The sequence below is a fragment of the Passer montanus genome, unplaced genomic scaffold, assembly GCF_014805655.1.
Source record: "Passer montanus isolate IOZ18808 unplaced genomic scaffold, ASM1480565v1 scaffold48, whole genome shotgun sequence".
NCBI lineage: Eukaryota > Metazoa > Chordata > Aves > Passeriformes > Passeridae > Passer > Passer montanus.
This window is the reverse complement of record NW_024369707.1, coordinates 868,552-891,276: the sequence shown is the minus strand read 5'-3', so window position 1 is coordinate 891,276 and position 22,725 is coordinate 868,552. Positions and strand designations below refer to the sequence as shown.

General features: G+C 38.1%; 1 protein-coding gene across 1 annotated transcript; it reads left to right on the top strand.

The window, feature by feature from the left end:
* Positions 1-2,236: 2,236 nt before the first annotated feature.
* On the top strand, positions 2,237-22,173 carry AGTR1 (angiotensin II receptor type 1). Its single transcript, XM_039722348.1, has 3 exons — positions 2,237-2,334; positions 3,097-3,214; positions 16,583-22,173. The coding sequence occupies exon 3, from the start codon at positions 16,636-16,638 to the stop codon at positions 17,713-17,715; it is 1,080 nt and encodes a 359-aa protein (XP_039578282.1). The 5' UTR covers positions 2,237-2,334; positions 3,097-3,214; positions 16,583-16,635; the 3' UTR covers positions 17,716-22,173.
* Positions 22,174-22,725: the final 552 nt, after the last annotated feature.

The window sequence follows — 22,725 nt, the reverse complement described above, 5'->3', positions numbered from 1 at the left end:
TATACCTTTCCAGCAGGAACATGGTATTTCTTTTCCTCTCTACAACTTGAGCTACATAGCAGAGAAAAATCAGTTGTGATTATTGTGTGCTTCCTAGTTGATGTTGTTGAACTGACAAAGCAAAGTGGCCCTGTAGAATTAAGAGAAGTCACATTTATCATTAAATTTGAATATAGCTAGTCTCATTCTCCCCTTACTTTTGTCACAGTAATAGATGAAAACAGAGAGAGTTTTTGCACTGAGGGAGAGTAGAAGCAAGTTCATTTTCTATGGTGTGAGGCATCCTGCCTCCCTGCTTTGGAGCAGTATCTTGGGCTGGCCAGCATGTGCAAACTGCAGCTAGAAGTTACTGGTTTAAAAGGCAGCAAATGAAGTGTCAGTACCCACAGCACTGCAGAAGTGAGGAGAGTGCTGCCTTTAACGCTCAAATACCACAAATCAACAATCTGCTTTTTACAGTCCTCTTGGAACAGGAAGATGAATGATGGTATTTGTTTCCTGACTAATATTAATTGTATTAAATATTGGAAAATATATTTAATTTCACTCTTTGTCATACTATAAAAACAGAGGCAGGTGCAGAATGTAAACCTAGTGATTTATTTACACTTTCTAGAAGTTTATGGACTGACATGGAAATTAGTGTCAAAGTTAATGCCCATTTTAAAAAATTCTATTTTGGATAATGGGCACTGACAGCATTTTTCTACTCCTAAGTTTTCTTCTCTGTGGTAATTTTATCCTCCATGTTTGTTAAAGGAGCTTATTTAAGTAGTTCTTTTCTCTGGCACTGCCTATTGTTGAACACATTAACTGACATGGTAATTTAAAGTTACATAAATTACAAACTCTCATTCCATTGTCCTAGTTAAAATCTTGTTTATACAAAGGCATAGTATTACTTTAAACCATTTTAAGCAGTCACAAATTACTCCTGTTTGCTCATTACCTCTCTTTTTTCTCTGGAACTTCCTGTGTTCCAGAAGTTAATATGGTGTCACCAGCAGCATTCATAAGCTCACCTGTGGCTATAGCTGCACAAATTTTAGGGGTCTTAATCCCATCTAAGAAGCATGCAATTGTTTGATGTTCTCTGCACCTTAAGTATCCTATTCTGCCTTGGTGGCTTCATAAAAGGTCATATTCCTCTCGATGTGGGTACAGAACATGGATATTTATGCATTGCTTTAATCAAATACTACATCTGACTTACATGGTTAATATTGTGCATTTTTTAAACTGAATTTAATGGTTATCTGCTAGGAGACTACCTCAATGAGAGGAAAGATCAACTAAAATTGAATTTGGAGATGTTGTACCTGAAGCTGAGCTGGGGAGATGGATTTGTTGGCCTACAAATAGATCTGCTTGGGCTTTACATTGGACACATGAAAAAAGAGGGTAAATTACCAAGCTGGGAAGGGTGGTGGACAGCAAATCAAAGAATTGCCCTCAGCTATTTCTGTTAGTAGTGCTGGCAGCACAGCAACCATCTCTCCAAAAGGAGAAGCATAAGCTTAGAATCTTTCCAGAGTTGCAAGCATGGTGAGATTGGGAGCTCACAGCAGGGAGGACTGGGTGAAGCTACAGCCGGGCCACTACAGGTCCACAGCAGCCTGCTTGTCATGTAGGCTCTGTGGCATGTTCAGATAAATCTCTAGCCTTGGGGTAATCTTGGCTCAGTTTTCAAGTCTTATCTAGTTTATTGCTGCTGTTTGTTCCTCCTGCTCTCAGCTGTACAACAATTCCATCAGAAATGCAGTGACACAGATGTTGTGTTTTACCCTGTGTTCCTCTCGAAAATTAATTAGGAATTTTTCAGTATGCTTGGATGGAAGTTCACATTTTTGGACAGCTAGTCCTAAGGGTGACTATGGTGTTTTTAAGGAGTCAGCCTCTGCACTTCAGGTTCAGGTTTGAGAACATAAAATGACAGATTGTTACAAAGAAACATACTTAGAAATCTCATGGAATTCTGAAAACAAAATAAAAAATGTGGATCGCTTTTGAAGAGAGAGGGAAATATTACATCATTCTTTTCACTATTGTAGGGTTAGTTTCCACAACACCAACAGGAATAATGAAGTTGCTGTTTCTGAATATTTAACCTCACCTACTTACATGGAATTAACTTTGCATAAAAGTTAAAAATTTTGCATGTAAGCACAAGGTGAATTCAAATGCATTGGAGAGTTTGAGTGGGTGGCAGCCTAATGTACGTTTTGCGTTTCAGAATGCCCAGAGCTCATTCATGAAGCTGAAACACTGCAGCCTGAAGAACAGAAAGGCTCCAGGAGAACAATTTCAGTGCAATTGTGGCTGTATGTAAGAAAGGTACTAATCACAGTATCATTTTCTGTCTCTTCCTTCTGATCCCAAACACCCTAGCAGTGAAGAGCAAGCCAGCAATCTTTTGCTAATGACAGTATTTCTTTCCATTCCTTTTCCATCAACAAATTTGTCTCTTAAGATCACTTTCACCAATAGACAGTCATTCTACTCAAAGCAATCATCCCATGTTCTGTACCATTTTCTAAAATGTGTCCTTTGCCAACAAAAGAAAACAAAACCTAAAATGCCAGATGTACCATGGAAGGATCTTTGTCCCTTTGAAACATTTCGGGGAATTTAACAAATTTGACCAACAAGGGGATACTCATACTTAACATTTTTTTGCCTCAGCTGTAACAAAGGAAAAGAGGTTTTCTTGACTGTAAGTACTACAGCTACAGTGATTGTTTGAGACAAAGCACATATGAAATAAAATTCCTGGTCTAATAATTTTTGGTCTTATCTTCAGATAAATGACAGATTATACTAAAATTACTCTGAGCTTTCTAGTGAATTGCTGCGAAGGATAGGAAACTATCATGTTGCAAATGACATGCTGTTAGTATTCTCTGCTGCACCATCATGTGAAAGAACTATGGGTTTTGGCCTTTAGTCAGGTCTTTTAACATTTTTATTCCATTTGTCTTTTGTTTGATAGCAAAACTGTCCAGGTATTCACTACATAACAAGGCTAGCTAGAATGCTTGGTTACTGTTTGTGGTGTTTATCTCCTTTTATTGCAGCTGAGTAGCATTTCTCTTGTAGGCACAGAGCACAGGTAATAACCGAAGATGGCCTCACAGCAGGAGAGTGAGATCAGATTGGCAGTGCAGCAGTGAGTGGCATGATTGAAGACAAGATAAAAAGCAGGCTGCAGCAAAAGGTAAGGGGCAATATCTGAAGAAACTAGTACTGAATTTGGGCAAGGTCAATATTTAGACAATATTTCACTGCTTGAGGCGAAAGCTATAATTAGGGTTACAGCCAGAACAAAGAATGATTTAACTAAACTCCTAATTTCAGCTAATTCATCTATTCCTTTCTGTACTTGTAGGTCATTCAACTTTGTGAGTTACTGATAGATCCTTGGCTAGTACAATCTAATAATCAGTAGATGAAGTATAGGAACAGAAATAGAAATTTAAATTCAGTGGATTCTTGAATCCACTCAGTTTTCAGAAAACAGAGAGGAGACACTGAAGAGGAGTGCTGTGCCTCAACATTTCTAGCTGAGAGGGACACATTCAAATAAGTAAAACATTCCAGAAAACCACTGAACAGCTGTACTGTCATGATGGGGGGCTTACGCAAGGAGAAAAATGCACAAGCTGACTTCTCTAAAAAATGTTCTATTGGCAGCTGGCCTCCATTTAACTCTGCTTTAGCATCAGCACAGCCTGGCCAGAGCCTTTCCTCAAAGCAGGCAGCACATGATGTACAAAGATGCAGCCTGGGCTTGTTTACTGAGAAACCATTCATGCCCTTCCCAGTCTACATTTATAAGATGTATGTTGCACTATCATCTCTTTTCTTATAAACTCCTACTGGTTTTCATCTTTTCTCCACTCATTCTTGTTGCCCAAGCCTAAGTGTTTATGCAGTTTTACTTTCTTCCCCTGCCAAGGGGTAAGTCTGCTACTACTGGAGTGGCACAGGGTTTGTTTTCTCCATCCTCAGGCTCTCTATTAGATGTACAACAGTTAGAAATGGAAGGCATGGGACCAGAATCAACATGTGTTATCAAACTAGGACTCTAGTTGTGCTGTCTTTATTGTTTTCCTCTTGGTTTTGTTATTAGCAGCTTGCATGATTAAACAATTACAGTTTTTCTCAAATCAGGTAAAAACATTTCTTTTCACATGGTCTTCCTAGAATGCACTTTAAATAAAAAGGGTTCAAAATCATTTTACCTTCAAATACATTTTATGATGCCATTCCATGTTCTTAAACAGAATGTTAAAAAAAAAAGCCATGTCAGTGAAGGACAGCCACACACCCAAGGAATTGCACAGTAATTTTCCTAGCACTGAAGTGAATCTCATTTAGCATCTCTAGGAAGGCACAGCACTACCCCTTCTGGGCTTCTCTGAACTTGTGTTTGCTTGAGGACTGAGACTGCACCTGCTTGAGGATGCACTGATTCACAGTATCATGGATTAGCTCACTCCAGCTGCAACAGCTGTCTTTGTTTTGCTATCTCTGGCTGGTCCTCAGTACCCACAAGGAACATCTCAGGACAGCAAAGAGGATTCACCAATTAATTTTATTTTCAAAATAGAGCAATAAATTTTACTTTGAGGGGAAAAAAACAGGAAGCAAGATGTACAAATTTCTCAGAACATCTATTTTGGGATCATTCTATTAAGTGTGCTGCCTTCCAGACAAAGCACTAAGGATCATAGTAACTTGTTTTTCCATGGGTGATAATACCTTTCACACTGACATGGATTAAGGTGTCTATGTTTGACCTTTCCTTCTCTTTGATTAACCCCTTAGAAACTCACTAGGTTCAATTGACTCATATATTCTCAAATTTTCTTCTAGTCCTCATAATGATCTGCTCTTAACACGAGTTTTGTGCAACTGAAAGCACAATTGGGCCACTATCCTTTCAGTGTTATACCTACCAACAGTTACAATGATAGTAACTTCTCTTGGGCTTAGCTACATTACCATTTTAAAAGATTTTTTTTGTCTGAATAAACTCTTGTACTTTGCCAGTTACTCATACTGTTTTCTTTCTGCCTTTGGTTCCCTTTTTCTGACCCTAATGAGCGATTCATTAAGAAGCCTCCATGCTGATCTTTTGCTTTTAATCTTTTAACTTTTCCCTCCAGGCTGTTCCTAACATTCTCATTTAGGGAAGAAAAGTCTTTTCTGAGGGGTATTGCCGTTGTGTGATATTTTCCCACACTAAGGATGTCTAAATTAATTATATAATAAGAAAAGTAATCAAGTGTCTCAGTCAGACACAGTGAACCAAATCCTATTACAGATGGCTGAATTACAAGCCAAAGCTTCCTCTGAACTAAGGTGTTGAAACCTCACATCCATTTCCTTCCCCAGAAATCCACAATACATTGCCTTTGCATCTGCAGTAAAACAAACACTATTTCTCAGCACAAAGTCAAAATAACAAAAGTGTTCACTGCAAGGTTTGCTTTCCTCAGAGCTGTAGCACTGACTGGTGGGAAGTTACATGGAATTCACCTGCCATGACACTGGAAGTGTCGTGATAAAGCTTTCACATTAGCTGGTTTAGTTACCATGACAGACACTTCAGTGATACTGGTTTGTCTTGTGTTCACATAGAAATGCTGCATCTGCACACATGTTTGTATTTCAGTTCCTGTCTTCATCACTCAAAGCAAAAGATGCTGTTTCTAACTTTAACCACATTGGTGAAAGGTAACAGGAATGGGATTCATTAGAGGAAAAGTCTTTTTAGGTAACACTATGCAATCCGAGCTACTCTCAGTCAACTCATCTCATTTCCATTAGATCAAAAAGTGAACACCCCTGTATGGAGGATCTCTCTCCATTTCTGGAGTAGAAGCAGAGAATTTTCAGTGTTTCTTTTCCCTTCTGCTTTCTGATTAGCCATCATTACAGATAAAGGTAATTGCTGTGCACAATGCATTTCTAAAGCTTGTCCTTCATTAATTTACACTTGCCTTTTATAGTTGGGGGGGAGAGGGATGTAAAAATGAAAAAGCCTATCCTGCATATTGAGCCTGTAAAGCTCACAGGTGCATCATGGCCCCAGCCTGGTGATTTAGCTCAGTGGCAGGAAAATGTTCTTTTGAGGATTAGCATACCAGGTAAGGCTTCAGCACACATCACAATGTTGCCACGCACATCAAAATGTTGCTGATTTGCTTTACAACTTGAACAAATCTATGTAAGCTCCCTGGTGGCCCCTTTCTTGCTGGTCTACAGGAAGGTACAGAAAGGCAGCTCCTTGTACCAGAAAAGCAGAAGTTATTTTTCTGAGTTTGTTGCTGATCTCATTAGTATCTCACCTTTAGCTAAGGAAAGTTGTTCAAGAGTGTAAATAAACTGCTTGCATAATATTCATTTTTGCTTTCTGTATCTTCTGCCTCAGCAGAAGAGTTAGACGCCTCTGGGAGAGGGGCAAATGACACTGGGATCTCTGAATAAAATTAACTGCTGGGGAAAAAAAGGAAGCCTCTATTTGGACTAACTGGAAATTCCACAAAGTGCTATCACCTCCCAACTTTGTCTACAAAATTATTAGCTGTATCCCCTACCCTTCTTCCTAGAAACATCCTTGCCTAGAGGGAGCAACAGAAACCTAATGAAAACCTAATTAAAACATTACTTTCGGTACATTTATACTAGTAACACCATTGTGTTGTGTTTTTCACATTAAAGCTTTAAGACAGAAAAAGGGCAAAGATTGAGAAAAATCCTTTTCGCCCAGAAGTAGGGGATTTGGTTCTTGAGGAAATAGTTGAAGTTTTCCATTGCAATCTCTGTCAGCAACAGAACCAGCAGAGGTTCTGACAGTGATTTTATATTGCTATGGACATGTCACTCTCATGCAGTAATCATTTTATGAAATTACTTCCAATTTAAATGCATGAAATACCTTTTTTTGCTTAATTATTAACAACCACTAATGCAACCAAGAGTTTAAGCTTACGTAAATCTCACCTCTTTTTACCTAGAGGCTGGTAAGCAAGCTCTGTCTTGAAATTACAGCAGTTTATGGAAGTAGCCTTTTGCCCCCCCAAAAGGCCACTCTCCACCTGAGGCTCCCTTCTGCAGGACAAGTGCAACCACTGACTGAGACTAAGATCTGGACAATGAAACTTAAACTCTTTCAGTGTTGGATGCATTCCAGCTAACATTCCTTCCAGCAAGAACAGGATCAGAGACCAGTGATACTCAAAACAGCACATAAAATATATTGTAACCCCTTATTAAGCTCTACTTGCTTGAAATCACAGTAATATAACAGCATTTCTCCTACAAGTTGGGCAGGAAGGATAGCCGTAACTGCTATTTTTTGCATACCTCAAGATTCAGTGAAGAGGATTCCTGTGTGACTTGGGACAGACTCATGGCTGTATGGGATGCCCAGTAAGCCAATTGTGATTTAAATAGGAACTGAAAGGAGGTGAGATATCCCACTCCTTGTACCTGACCTCTGCTCTTAGAACTGGCCACGATAAGCTGTGCTCATTAAAAGCAACACTTTTCATTTCAGTATGGTTTTTTCTTTCTAACCTCTCCATAGCAATTTTAATATAAGGCTGAAATATAAATCTGGATCAAGGCCAGAGTTAATGTAAATTTCCTTACTTGTCAGATTGGAGGCATTCACAATAGAATCTTATGGTGCATTACATATGGAAGCAACAGAGATATTTCAGATGTGGGGTTAGGTATCCATTTGTGTAGGATGTGCCATGCAACATAATAAAAAACTTTAAAAAAAATGCACAAAAACTTTAAGACTTCTTACTCATGGAACTAAGCTATGAGAAAAAAAACTTAAAATTCATCAGATTATTTCACTTGCACTTAATAAACGTGAATTTGATTTCTGTCTTTTATTAAAAACAATCACATGGGCACACTGTATTTTATATAGGCAATTCCAACTGCAATAAAGGAAATGTGTTAATTCATTCATTTACTATCACTCAGAGAAAGTAACTGTGCAGCATGTAACCTTTCACAGCTCAAACTCATCTCATTTTTATTCATTCTGGGATTGATGGCTTAATTCTGGTTAATTATTGATTCTTACAGGTACTTCCAAATACCCTAAAGATACTTCATAACCCAGCATCAAATTTGAAGCTATAAACCTGCAGTAAAATGTGTATTCATTCTAAAATATTACATCTTCAAAAAACTTTTCATGTCAGTGCAGAAAACCTTAGAAATGCCAATCCTGCCTTGTTCAGAAATACCTTTGTCTTTCATTTACTTTCATCTAATGTGCAGCAAATGACATTGTGAGCAGTATGAGGCAATGACATGATCCTAAGGAGCAGACATTAGGTTAGCCTGCTGATTATTGATCATTTTTGTCTCCCAGAAGGGTACCAATCTTCCTTTTTGGTAAAGCTAATGGCCAGAGCAGAGGTGCAAAATCCCTGGATTGATGATGGTGGTTAGTGCACTTATTTCAAGGTCTTAATATGCTGCCTGCATGTCTTCAGCCTCTTCTGCAGAAAGAGAATCTTTTACCTTGCGTTATAAACAAGAGCAGTGACTGCTTCCTGCTAGAACAACTAATTTTAATATTTAAAAACTAATTTGCCTATAGGTTTAATAACCTAGATAAGGAAAAGATGATATTTGTTTCTATCAAGACAGACCAGCCAAGATGACAGGACCCCATGATAATCCTTTCAAATATCTTTTTTCTGAAGCTTAGTGTTGTGATGTTTAGTTTCAGAAGTACTGAAATAGAACTATTAATCTAGAAATATATTTTACTTTGTTTATTTAATTATCTTTTCAGTTCTAACTTACTGCTTTGGGGATAATTTTATATTCATATCCTTAAGGTTATATGATACCTAAGACATATTAAACACCAGAGAGTTTTCAACACATTCATGCAGGCTTGGTCAAAGAAAGAAAGCAGAGATTGTTCTGATGATTAAATGGGGAAAAGAGACCAGAAAATTAAATAGAAAAGTCTAAAATATCTGGCACACACTGTCAAGCCAGAGCCAGCAGTGTCTAAAACCACCACCCCACTGATTCTCCACAAGAGATTAAACACACTGCATGTTGACAGTGGTTAATCTTTCAGTGTTTTGGAGTCCAGTCCTGCATGGACTGAACCCAAGAATGATTTCCTTACTCTTAACAGCAGAGAAAAGAAATGTGTGTATAAGAGGAAATCAATGTTTACTTTGAAACTTAAATCTAGAGAATCCTAAAAATGTAACCTATAAACTAAAAGAATTATACTTACTCTCTGCTTTTGGCTAGCTCTAATGAGTGCCCTGTTGATCTGTCAGTCAACAAATTTTGTGAAAAAAAAATCCCTATCATCATTGCTATGGTAGCATTCACTAAATCACTAAGTTCTGGTGGGGTTGAGCAACTCTTGTGAAGTTGAGCAATCCTCTCTTGGCATTAACTTGTACAAGTAAAATTTTATAGAAGTATGTAGATCAGGGCTTCCCAGAATCTGGGGGAAAAAAAAAAAAACAAACAAAACAAAAAAAACCAAAAACAAAAAACACATACACAAGTTGGGGATAGATAGTTAGCTTTGTCCAAAGAGCTAAGTAGTAGGAAGAGATATTTCCAGTGTTCGTGGACTCTGTATGTACAGTGAGAGTATATGCCAACAATAGTCCAAATTGTCCCTGCTACTGCAGCTGCTCTCATTATAACTGTGACATCATTACACTGTGGACTGCTAAAAAGAGAAAAATTGTCACTGTAGTATATTAGCATTTAATGTCCAAAAAAAAAAACTTGAAAGATTTTATTCATCACTCCACAGTCCCATAAATTAGTGCTTATAAATGGCCTTACACTTACACCCATTTTTTGCCACATTGATTTCTACCACAAAGTGTAAGTGTCTAAATAGTAGATTATATTTCTTTATTCTTCATTTTAAATCTAGCCAACTGCTTGCTGGTTTGCTATCTCTATATACCACTTCCATTCTCTCTAAATGCTCCTATTTTTAGCCACTTAGATACACACATTGTATGCTTGTACCCAAACATCCCTTAAGTGCACAGAGATACACTGAATGACCCACTGGACATAAGTACAGGACAAGATACTCATTAGTCCAACTCATCTGGCACAAGACACTATAGTTTTTGTCTTTTTTTTTGTTTCTAGTTTGCTCATTTACTATTTTCAATAAAATAAACGTTATCAAACAACCCTTCTGCTCCATCTGAATTGAAAGCTGTTTGCCCTTTCCAGGATTAGGGAACTATTTGGGTAAACACAATTTGAAACAGAATAGCAGTATCATGCACTGACATTGTCCAAAGACGTAATGACAAATCCAAGCATATTAGTAAAAATGGGGGTTGATGGTCGTGTAAAAACTGGTAAATATGTTTCTATTTTCAAATTATTAAATTGCTTAAAATTCATAAAATATACACACCATTTGGATAGCACTGTGTTATCCTTGTTTTACCTTTCAATTTCTAAAAGTCCCTTAAGTTGCTTTAAAAAAAGATAATTCTAAAGTGTAATTTTCAGCAGTAAAAATATCTTCATTTAAAATTGTCTGATATTTGGATTAACGACATGGCTAGTTAGATCTAAAATAATCTTAGTTGAATAAGTATCACTATTTTTCCATCTGCATTGCTAAAGTGAAGTTGCTTTAAAATATTCTTAATTCAGGTAATCTCAAACAGTGACCATAAACTGCATATGTCTTTGGAAAAAAAAACCAGAATCTTATTCCAAGTCTTAAAAGTGCAAGAACTGGACTGAAGGTTAGCAAAACCAGGAATGTGCCAGAATATAGGAAATTAGATAGGAGCTGGTAGATGCTAAAATAAAGTGATGAAAATAGTTACCTCTGGGACTTGAAATAAGTACAGGTACAATTACATATATTTTGCCATATGTTTTCATTTTAAATAATCTTGAACAAAAGGGCTATTTTGAAAAGTGATGGTACTTGAGTCTAAAACAGCAATTCTCTTATTTTAAAATAGGAAATACAGACCTCTAGTGGTCAAAATCTATACTGAGTTAAACTTGAAGCAATTTAAACGTCTCTATGCTTAACTTTTTGCATTTTCCTCCCCCATAATCATGCAAAACCATACACATGCCCAATTCCACTGTTCAGACATCCCACAAGCATTGATTTTTCCCAGAGGAAAAAGCCCCTTCATCTGTTCTTTTTCACATAAATTTTATGACTGAAACTGAGTAGTTGAAAGATACTTGGGAAGTGAAGAGAAAATTAATGAGAGTAGTCCATGAGTACAAACAGAAGATGGATGTTAATGCTTCTCAGAATAAGCTATAAAGCCATCCTACAGAAGGACAGACGCTTTTGAAGTGTGGCAGAGGAAATAAATACTGAGAAGTTCTTACAGAGAAGGTCAGAGTACATAAACAGTTCACATTTGCAAGGTAACAGGAACTGTTCTGCTAGCACAAAAAAAAGTAATAATCAATTTAGGTTTTGATCTTCTAGAGAACCAGATCCTGAAAGGGCCACAGGCAGTTTATCTTCCAGCTACGTAGAGCAAGCACAAGTGAAGCAGACCAGCTTGAGCTCTTGCAAGGGGAAGACACAAAGAATTCAAAAATAGGTTAGAGCATTAAAAAGATACAGACTTTTAAATAAATAAAGCAAACGCCTCAAAATTAACAGCAATTTCAACAGACTAGCAGTTGCCTCAGTTGCACAGTTGTTAAAAGAAAATGCTAAAGCCATACAAGGTCCTGCCAGTTCTGTTTGTTCTGATGTCAGAACACCTCCTGATCCAAAACTGCTGAGCAGCTGGACAGCTGCTGACACAGGTCTGCTGAGGTTTGCTTTGTGTTCTTGGTGTTTGTGAGCTGATGTACAGACACTGTCTGGTGCTGTACTACCTATCACAGCTCATTTCCAGCAGTATTTTGATTTATTGGTGCTTACAAAGTGAGATGCTGACCTCTGGAAGGTACCAGCAGCGATGACAACAGCCCACTGTAATGGCACCACAGCTGCAATTATGTACCCTTGTTTGTATTGCTCCTCCCCTTCACAATTCATCTGTCAACTCTGGATTAAAGATATTTAGGAAAGCCATCAGTGGGAAATACAGACTGTTAGAACTAGCTGAAGAAATAAGATCAAGGAAGAAGGTAAATCTGTGGCTTCACAACAGTACTGCTCAGGAACTCCAGGAAAGCACAGAGGGTGCTGAAATGTAGGTATAAAACAGAAGTAGCTCTATTCACTAAGACCATGAGGGTAGAAAGGGTTGCTCTATGGTATAGAAAAAGACCCCAAAAGCCTTTGCAATGAAGCATGTGTAAGTGTCATTACTTTCGCAGCAATTAGAATAAATTAGCAAAGCGGGGGACTAAATGCTTAAGATAAAGGAAAGTTTATGCCACCAGGAAGAAATAAATATAGCTAATATACTGAACATATTGTTCCAAACATTTTTCATTGTCTTTTCTCACTGTGCATAAAATTTACACAAAAATATAATGCAGTATCCTCTTAAACATGGAACTATCTTCTCATTTGTAAGAAAAGCAAATAACCCACCCACTGTCAGAAGTAAAGTGCACATTATCTAGTGATAAGGTGGATGAGCTGTGGCAGGATTGATCAGCCTAAGTTTATTTAGTCTTTGTCAAAGCAAATATTAAATACATTTTTGTTCAAAATCTGACTTGTGACACCTGCTTACCTATTTTTAGCTGATGCAGTTCTCACAGAAAGCCACTGCTATCTTATCTTTCAGCAGGCAAAGTGCTGTTTACCTTGCATGAGCCCAGCATTCCTTGTTTCCACAGGCAGTTTAATGAGGATGCATGTTCACCCAACAGAAGCAATGAATGGAGTGGTAATAATAGTTGAGCAGTCTGAAGAATTTCATTATCGGTGACTCATTGTAATCATTGTAATTAAAAAGATAAAAAGTTAAACAGGACAGTACCTCAGAACAGGTACTTGCTGTTCACCAGGTAATTTGTTGGAGATTGAGCCACCACACCATTCACAGTCACAATTCAATCCTGTTAGAAAAAGCACCTTGTGTGTCAGCCTTAAAATGATCTAATTATCATTATGTTAACACAGGTAATTTGAGATACTTTACATGGAATTATCAATGTGCACAACTTAATGGACACATTTAACTGACCAGTATCTGCTTTGCATGTGTGCAGCCATGATCCTGGGACAAGCAGATGAACTGTGGCGAGTGAGAATAACAGGAAAAACTGAAGGTGGTATGGGAAAGAAATCACTGCCTGTGAGGAATTCACATTGCTGCAGTGGCCCACTACTCAGCACAGCCCTGGGTCCATGCCTTCAAAAAAAAAAAAAAATTACCTTCTCCAACTTTGAAGCTTTTCCTAATGCTGTGAAGCTACAGTCCTCATCCAACCTGAGACTAGCCCTGAAAGTTTAGAATTTTCAGGAAATGTAAAAATTCCATTTGGGATTATCAGTGCGTTCCTTAGTGTGCTTTATTTGTAGAGCTCCTACAAGGTTCATTCTCACAGCAACATTCAGACAGTTTTCACATACCCAGATGGCAATCCATATGTGTTTACCCAAAAGCAACCACATTACATATTTCTGCTTCTTTGTCATTTACTGAAAATATTGATGGATTTCTTTTAATTATTGATTGTAATTCCTTAGTATAATTTAAAAGCGGCAGCATACCAGACACATCATTTGCACAATTCCACTGATTTCTGTGTTACACTAAAGCCTTTTACCTCCAGAAGGATTACACAGTCTTGCAGAGGAAGATTGAGGTATAATACTATTTCTTGAAAAAAATTCATGATTCTTCATGGGAATTGTTCTGCCTTTTTTTATTTCCCAAACTCCAGAATATGCTCAGGCAATTCAACACCTCAGAGTGCCAGACAATTATTCCTAACTGAATTATTTTTTATTTTAACACATTTCTGAAAATGTAATAGAATCACTGTTACTCTTTCTTGAAAGTACATATGCTATTAATTAGTATCAGCTAAAGCTACTACTGACATGAAACAGTACAGGTGGCCATGTGGGTAGAAAAGAGAAATTGGAAGCAAAACACCACAACACAGTACACTGAAGGAGTACATGAGGAGACCATGGGAAAATTGCCGTGGCATCTACCATTGTGCAGAATCAACCCCACCAGAAGGGAATATTCACCCTCAGCTGCATTTGCCTTTTAAACACCTAATCTATCACTCAGTACCCACAGCGCCAAATTGTACCAGGGGCTGGTGAATCTTGTCTCTGGGAAAGGTCTTGCCCAGCCTTAACCAGGCCTGACCCAGAATATTGCCAGTCACACTTGCACAGGTGATCTCCTGAGCAGAAACTTCACTCCAGATTCTTACTGCGAAGTTCTGGGCTGTAATTTTAGTGGGTATATAAGGGAACAAAGAATTGACCATGCAGCACCAGCCTGTAGCTAGGACAGGGCAAATGCTGCCAGACCTTGATGTTGCAGAACATATCAGTTACTGTCAAAGTTACTTTCATAACCAAGGGATGAGATAAGGATATATCTTAATCTTTCTATTGTGGTTTCCCTGTCCCAGGGATAGGCTGACCTTCCACAGAGCCAAACACCTTGTATTTGAGATTTGGCACAGTTTAAAAGCCAGGTTTTGCTCAGGATGTACTAAAGTGCCACATGTAGTCAGAATGGTGAACATTTCTTTGTGTTAGCTCTATTTGCTTGGCTTGTTAACTTCTTAAACTTGGCAAAAATAGCTGAAGTCATTTTCAGACATCTATACCAACTGAAGCAACACAGAATGAATTGAAGGAACTGGGAAGCATTGCTTGGCACATCTTGACAAAGTGTCTATTAATTGCATTTTACTAGATGATCTAAACTTGATAGACTTATCAAGAACCTAAATCTTGGCATTACCCTGCTAGTTTTGTAGAAGTGAATCAGGTTATGAATGCAAACATATGCTACAACATGAGCTAAGACAGAAATAACAAGTCTTCAAAAGGATAAGAGCCAAAAGGTGACCTTGCTCACAAGATCCTGCCTGCAACCCTTATTCTGAGTTCAGTTCGTGCCTCTTTCAGACTGTGTAGGCTTTGCTGAAACAAATCTGTGCCTCAATTCCCTATTAAAAATAGAATAATTTGTAAAAAGATTTATCTTCCAACAAGAGCCAGTCAAGCACTAAACACAGTGGCATTCCGAATTTAAAGGACCATCAGTGCTGAACCACTCCAATAATGAGCAGCCACATCTATAACATCTCTGGTGTGTCTGTAATGATGGGCACCTCTGCTTTCTGAATGCATCTGTACTGCCCAGGGTCTTAGGGTGGGTCTTACATTTATAAAGGGTTTCTTTGCTGTTTGGGGTTGGCTTTGTTTTGGTTTTGAAGCAAAAGTATTTCAGTTAATCTTTGTTTTAAGGAGCACAAGTTAGTTTGGCTTATAGCTGGATCCTGAAAACAGCGATAAACACTACTCTGCAATAATAACTATCAAATTTTTTTTTAAACATCCTTATTATTCAGGGAAGACTATCTGTTTTTAGACTCTGGAAAGTAACAAGTATTAGAGTCACACTGTATTACCTGCTTTCCAAAGCAATCAGTCATTAATAAGGAAAGTGTTCTTACAAAACACACAGACCTTGGCATACCAAACAGGTGCTCTTTAAAGGAGATTTCATACCCTTGCTGAACACTTAATATGATCCAGAAATACACCTTCGACTCTTGAATGCATAAATTTTGTCAGCAACTGAAAAAGTAATATGTTCCCCCTTGTACCCTTCTTAAACTCTTTGTACAGTAATTAATGTACAACACATCAGGACATGTCTGTAGTTTCAGATTAAATGTCATTGTTCCAAGCCAGATGGGGAGCTAAGTAACCTCTGAATATTTAAGGTATTTTTGGCAGAACAGAATACAAGACTGTGTGTTTTCATCTTTTTCTGTTATGTAAAAATTTTCTCAAAGAATTACATTCAATGCATAGAAAAAACTTTCTAGTGATTAATCTCAGAGATACAAATTAGTACCTAATCTAAATTCACTTATTTTCTTAATTCATTGCCATTTGTATTTACATACTTAATTAGTATTCAGAGTGCTTAAGTTTAGTTTCTGAGATATCTGAATAACTTACCTCATTAAATATGTCACCTATTTATGGAAAGAAAATAATCTAAATACTCTGCTGACTTTATAGTTATCTACTATTTTCAGTCTCTTATTATTTTTGACATATGTTCTCTAACCAGTATTATTTTAAATTGGAACTTTGTTAATTGAAAGAGGTTTTTTAGATTTCGTTTATGTTAAAAATAAACTAAAAATGTTCAGCCTACTCCTAACATTCTTACCTCTGTTTACCCTGCAAAGTCTGTATCAAAATACAAATTGGTTGATAAAACACTTGAAGATGGCTTATTTTAAAATTCAAAGACATTGACACGTTTTGTTAGACTTGACAGAACACTAGACATTTAGTTGAGAGTTGTTAAAAATTAAATCCCTCTCACAAATACTGTTTTCTTCCTCTTCCCCCTCCTAGGTGTGAGCTTCATATTTTCTCCCTGAAACTAGGTTACAGCTGGGGAGTTCAAGATGATTCCAAATTACTCTACTGAAGAAACTGTTAAAAGAATCCACGTGGACTGTCCCGTTTCAGGACGGCACAGCTACATCTACATTATGGTTCCAACCGTTTACAGCATCATCTTTATCATAGGCATATTCGGGAACAGCCTGGTCGTCATCGTCATTTACTGCTACATGAAACTAAAAACCGTAGCCAGCATCTTTCTTCTCAACCTGGCCCTGGCTGACTTGTGCTTTTTGATAACTCTGCCCCTCTGGGCTGCCTACACAGCCATGGAGTACCAGTGGCCGTTTGGCAACTGTTTGTGCAAGTTGGCCTCGGCGGGGATCAGCTTCAACCTGTACGCCAGCGTGTTCCTGCTCACCTGCCTGAGCATCGACCGCTACCTGGCCATCGTGCACCCGGTGCAGTCGCGCGTCCGCCGCACCATCTTCGTGGCGCGCGTCACCTGCATCGCCATCTGGCTGCTGGCCGGCGTGGCCAGCCTGCCCGTCATCATCCACCGCAACATTTTCTTCGCCGAGAACTTGAACATGACGGTCTGCGGCTTCCGCTACGAGAGCAATAACACGACGCTCCGGGTCGGGTTAGGGTTATCCAAAAATTTGCTGGGCTTTTTAGTTCCTTTTCTGATCATATTAACAAGCTACACCTTAATTTGGAAGACTCTGAAGAAGGCATATCAAATTCAAAAAAATAAGACTAGAAATGATGATATCTTCAAGATGATTGTAGCAATTGTGTTTTTCTTTTTCTTTTCCTGGATTCCTCATCAAGTGTTCACTTTTCTGGATGTGTTAATCCAATTACATGTAATAACAGATTGCAAAATCACCGATATTGTGGATACAGCTATGCCCTTCACCATTTGTATCGCCTACTTTAACAACTGTCTGAATCCCTTTTTTTATGTTTTTTTTGGAAAAAACTTTAAAAAATACTTCCTTCAGCTAATAAAATACATCCCACCAAATGTCAGCACGCATCCAAGCCTCACAACCAAGATGAGCTCCCTCTCCTATCGGCCACCAGAAAATATCCGCTTGCACACCAAAAAGACTGCCGGGCCTTTCGACACCGATTGAGGCATTTCACAGAGTTCTTCTTTTGAACAACCTTGTGTGCGAAGCAGCAAGAACAACAAGATTCATCTGCGGTCCTGAACGTCACGGCTCATTACAGCAACACTGGATCACCTCAGAGAAATCATACTGGAAAGAGTCCGCAGTGGCCTTTCAGCTCATGTTGTAAAGAGGACTGCTTCGTTTGCATTTGGTTTTTCTTTACTGAAAGCAGCCTCAGTGTTGGACAGGTGTGTCAGAGTTCCTGCCACATCCCACCGTTTGCTCAGAACTACGAAAGAAGTGGAGGGAAAACTCCTAACTTAAGTTGACAGGTGTTTCAAAAGGAAAAGCTTGTATAAATAACATGAAACACAAAGAACCTGACTTGCATATATGTGAGCTATTCTGTTGAAGAAGTGAAGCTTTGTTTCTTGTTTTGTTGGTTTATTTTTAATTACATAAATGTCCTCTAATCATATTTATAATATATTTTCAAATATATGCTATATATAGAGGCCCAATTTTAAACTCAAATGGAAATTTAAGGTCCTTGAAATTGATCTTATTCTGATTTATGCTACTATTTTTAATGGCAGTTTTTTCATCATAATATATGCAATAAAATGCAGATTTATTTATTAAATATAGAATAAATATATTTTTAGATTTATATTCCTACTCGTACATTTCAAACATTGCTTCAGAAATGTACATTTCTATCTCAGTGGGTATTTTTGTAATAGTTAAAAAAATAACTATGTGCACAGAAACGGGGTTCACTCAGCCTTTCATGATAAGCCTCCCTGACTTTGAACAACTTTATATACAGAGGGAGTTGATTCCACACTCTGTATGACTAAAATTAAAAAATTTCAAATTCCTGCACATTTAGTAAACTTGTATACTAATAAGAAAAAAATGACAATGCTTATGCATCAGTTTAACTAATAATAATCTTAGTCCCATTGCAAAACATCCAAGATCAAACTTTACTCTTGGCTTTTATGGAACCTTTCCACCATTTATATAAAATCATGCCCAGGGTATTTTCTCACTGTAGAACATTTTTTTTATTTACATGGAACAAATTGAGATTTATACTAGCATAAATCAGAACTAAAGTCTGGCTCAAAGTCTCATTACAAATCAAGAGGAAAGGTGACAAGCACTGTGGGAAGTTTCCACCAATGATATCCTCATATGTGTCCTTTTTATCTCAAATAATGAGCTTCAGAAAAGATTGATGCCTGATTCACACCCATTTATTGTCCTCAAAGATAGTGAGTTCATAAATAGTTGTTGACACTACAAAACTTAAGAAAAAATCCACAACTTTTTATATATCATGTGGAAAACTACATGCTACTTAAGAACTTACAGTATTTATTATCTTCAAAATCACACCTCTACTGTGGCTTTGTCTCAAGTAGCGAGTGGTTGGATTATCCATATTTTCTGATTATCAAAATCAAAACACACAAAAGTTATTTCTGTAGTTGAATACTTCTTAAGGAAAAAATGGGCCTCCAGCCAGGTCTAGAAACCTTCCTACTTTTTCATTCACTTATACTAAGGGAAGTTTTTTTCCAGTTTTGCCTCTGTTCTTCCAGCTGCAAAAATGGGAACAATGCGTCTACTCAAATACATTGCAAGGCGCTGTGACGAGTCACAACTTCTAAAGCTACATGATAAAGAAAACTCTTTCATTAAAACTAAGTTAATTGCAAGCTAGTATCTTGACATTTGAAGTCTGAACGTCATTTTACTATGTCATTTAAAGACATATTTAAATTGTTATACTGAATACTTTCTATTTAGCTCATATCCTTACATGTGAGACAGCCATTTGCTTAAATTGAAAATGGCAATAATCCCATGCATTATCAAGAGCACCCAGAAGAGGACCAGTGCCCCAGCACTCTCTAAGCTGACAAAGGACGGGCAGAGATTGCCATTTTTCTCTATATTTTGTTCATGGACACACATGCTGAGCAGCAGTGGGAGCTTCGCCTGGCAGAAGCATCTCTGTCCAGCCATAATTCTGTGTGCTGTGCTTGCCACCTGCTGGATGCAGCCACAAATTTGCTTTACATCTCAAAAGTTTTTACAGGAAGAAACAGGAACACTTCCCTGCCACCTGAAGGATCTGAAGATCCTCACCTGTGGCTAAACTCCTCTATAAATAAAACACAAACTTGTCCATCTGGGAGGCCAGTAACTTCCTTGACAGGGTCTAAGCAAGCGTTTTCTCATCACCTGCTGATCCCTTCAGTCACTGAAACCCAGTGTCCCCCAGTGACAACAGGGAACTCACTTGCAAAACATTGCATTACCACAAGAGTCATCTCAAAGAGAAGACAAAAATCAAAGCCATTGGTTACTGATCTTGATCATTTCATGCCAGATCCTGCAGTTTTAAGAGGCCGTGTATCCTCATCTGCTGGTGCCACCTGCATGTGCCATGTGAAAAAGCAGGAGTGTGCACATTCAGCTGTGTTACTGCAGGAAAGGTAGGAAGGGACTGCACCTGGTGTGCTCTGAGGGCAGCACAGACCTTGAATCGATAGGCAAAGAAAGTGGAGGGGAGAGCTTTCCTAAATAACACAGGGAGATTTTCATTCTCCTAAGGAGTAAGGAAACAATCATCAGCTGCCAAATATGCTAGCTCCTTAAAAGAAATTAAAAAAAAATCAGCAGATAGCAGATACTGGAAAGCCACTCTAACTGGGTAGCAGCAGTAAGTAAGCTCCTTGAAGCACAGAGTTACTGTGTACAACCAGATGTTGCAGTTTCACAACATCCCAAACTGATACCCAAGGGAAGAGCCTGCAGGATGGGCACCCACACCTCTTCCATCATGTATCTGCAACCTAGGCAGGTGCTGGGAAATATGTGATGGCTGAGCCTTACACTCCCCTGCCCACCTGTGCATGGGGCAGGCAGAGCAGAAGCAAGGCAGAGGGGACAGTCTGGTCTTTGCCCTGTGGTCCCTACTGAGGGGCAGAATATTCTTTGATGCAAGGACCTGCCCATTGCCAACAAAGGAGGGAGTAAGATTTGGCTCTGTATGACTTTGCCATCTTTGGGGAACTTTGGATAGAGTCCTCCTAATATCAAAAGAAAACTGGCTGTAGACGTTTAAGAACAAATTCCCATTACCTTAAAATCCACAAAGCTAAAACTATTAACATGCAATAGTATGCAGTTATTTTTAAAAGAAACATCCACAGTGCTTTTCATTGTTGTGATGACCAGAGTAAAATACTACAAACTCTTAATCTGTCCTTGTGCTCTCCTTTTGTGAGGAACCCAAGTCGGTACTAATAGGAACAGCATATACAGGCATTACAACCCCCCTTCCACCACAATTTGATTTATTTGAATGAACAACTCTTTTTTTGCTGAATAATTACTAAATTACATATTTGACATGTACACGCATATTATCTATTTCTATTTGTTGTGCAATAGTACTTTCTGTGACTCATGTTTTGTGCTCTACTCCCTGCTTGTTCGCCCATTGCACGCCCATCCTAAATCATACTGTATAATCTACACTGGTTAGCCCAAATTCCAGCAAAATCATTACAGATAGAGCAGGAATTAATCTGGCTTCTCAGCGCAACAATTTCCTCGTGTTTACATTGTTAATCAAGAGGTTGCAGAGTAAGCACAAGACCAAAAGTCCTTTACCTTGCCAGCATTACTATTTAGGTGATAGTTTCCATTGTCTACTTGAAACTGTGACAGCAGCAGCAGAGAATACAGTAAGTTTTCTAGTTTTGCTTGAATAGCTTCAGCAAAGGTTTCTTTTGATAAACCTGACCTCCTTTTTAAGTATACTGAAGTGCAGGTATTCCCAGGGAAATATTTGCCACTGAAAAGAGAAACAAATCCTTGGGAGAGGGTGGTTGAAGGCCTAAAACAGGGACTTGTTGAATTTGTAAATATTAAGTGTTAAATGTAAATATTTATTTTTGTTTTGCAACAGACTGGAGGGAAAAACACACACACACAAAGAATAAATCATTCAGCTTAGTGCAAAGCCAGGGCTGTTCTATCAATCACTGCATGCACCTCCACAGCGACCTCCCAGCCAAGGCTGAGCTAACAAACCCTCAATGCTACAGCCCAGCCCAAGCTCAGTGCCACCAGTGAGCTCTGCAGGTGTGGCAGGACACTCGAGGGACAGGGACAGAGCAGATCATGTCTGAGAACAGCATTGTGTGATCTTTTTAGTGGACTAGTGCCGTGGGCTCCAGCTTTGTAGTTGGAAAGTTAGGTAACAAAAACTAGGTATTATTTTTTTTCAATATTTTTGTGCAGTTGCAATTTGCGACTCGTGGATGTTAATTGTTTTCTCTTTTGATAGCCATAGTTTTATATTGTAGAAGTTTACCTCGATTATATAACAACTTTCACTGTCTGAAGTATTACTGAAAACATACAGGTCATCAATAAATGTCTTTGTGAAAGTCATCTCCACTGCTGTGTTAAGCAGCCAAAGCAAAGACCTGTTTCTGTGTTGTTGTAAGTACTATACTGTTATCTGTACAACTACAGCTATATATATATGTATATAGAAATAATTTTTAGGCAATATCATCCTTAAAGTATTTCTGTGTAATACTGTAACATTTTTACCACTATTCCTCATTGTTTTTAACCTCTATCCTAACCCAGTTCTCCCTTAAATCTTTGAGATTTGTGTCTGCAATTCTTATTGGAGAAAATACCCACTATTCCTCATTGTTTTTAACCTCTATCCTAACCCAGTTCTCCCTTAAGTCTTTGAGATTAACAGGTTGTGTCTGCAATTCTTATTGGAGTAAATACTTAGGTAGCTCCAAAATCACTTGTAGAACAGCAGTTCAGTAATTCATTTCTGTATCCCAGAACAGACTAAGAAGTTTACTTGGAATGGAGACTTAGCAAATTCCAATTTTCCTACATACAAGTTGGAGTTTGAAGCCAAATTTAGGCTTAACCTTTTAGAAAGTAAATTTAATTTTCGGGACAGATTTATTTAGA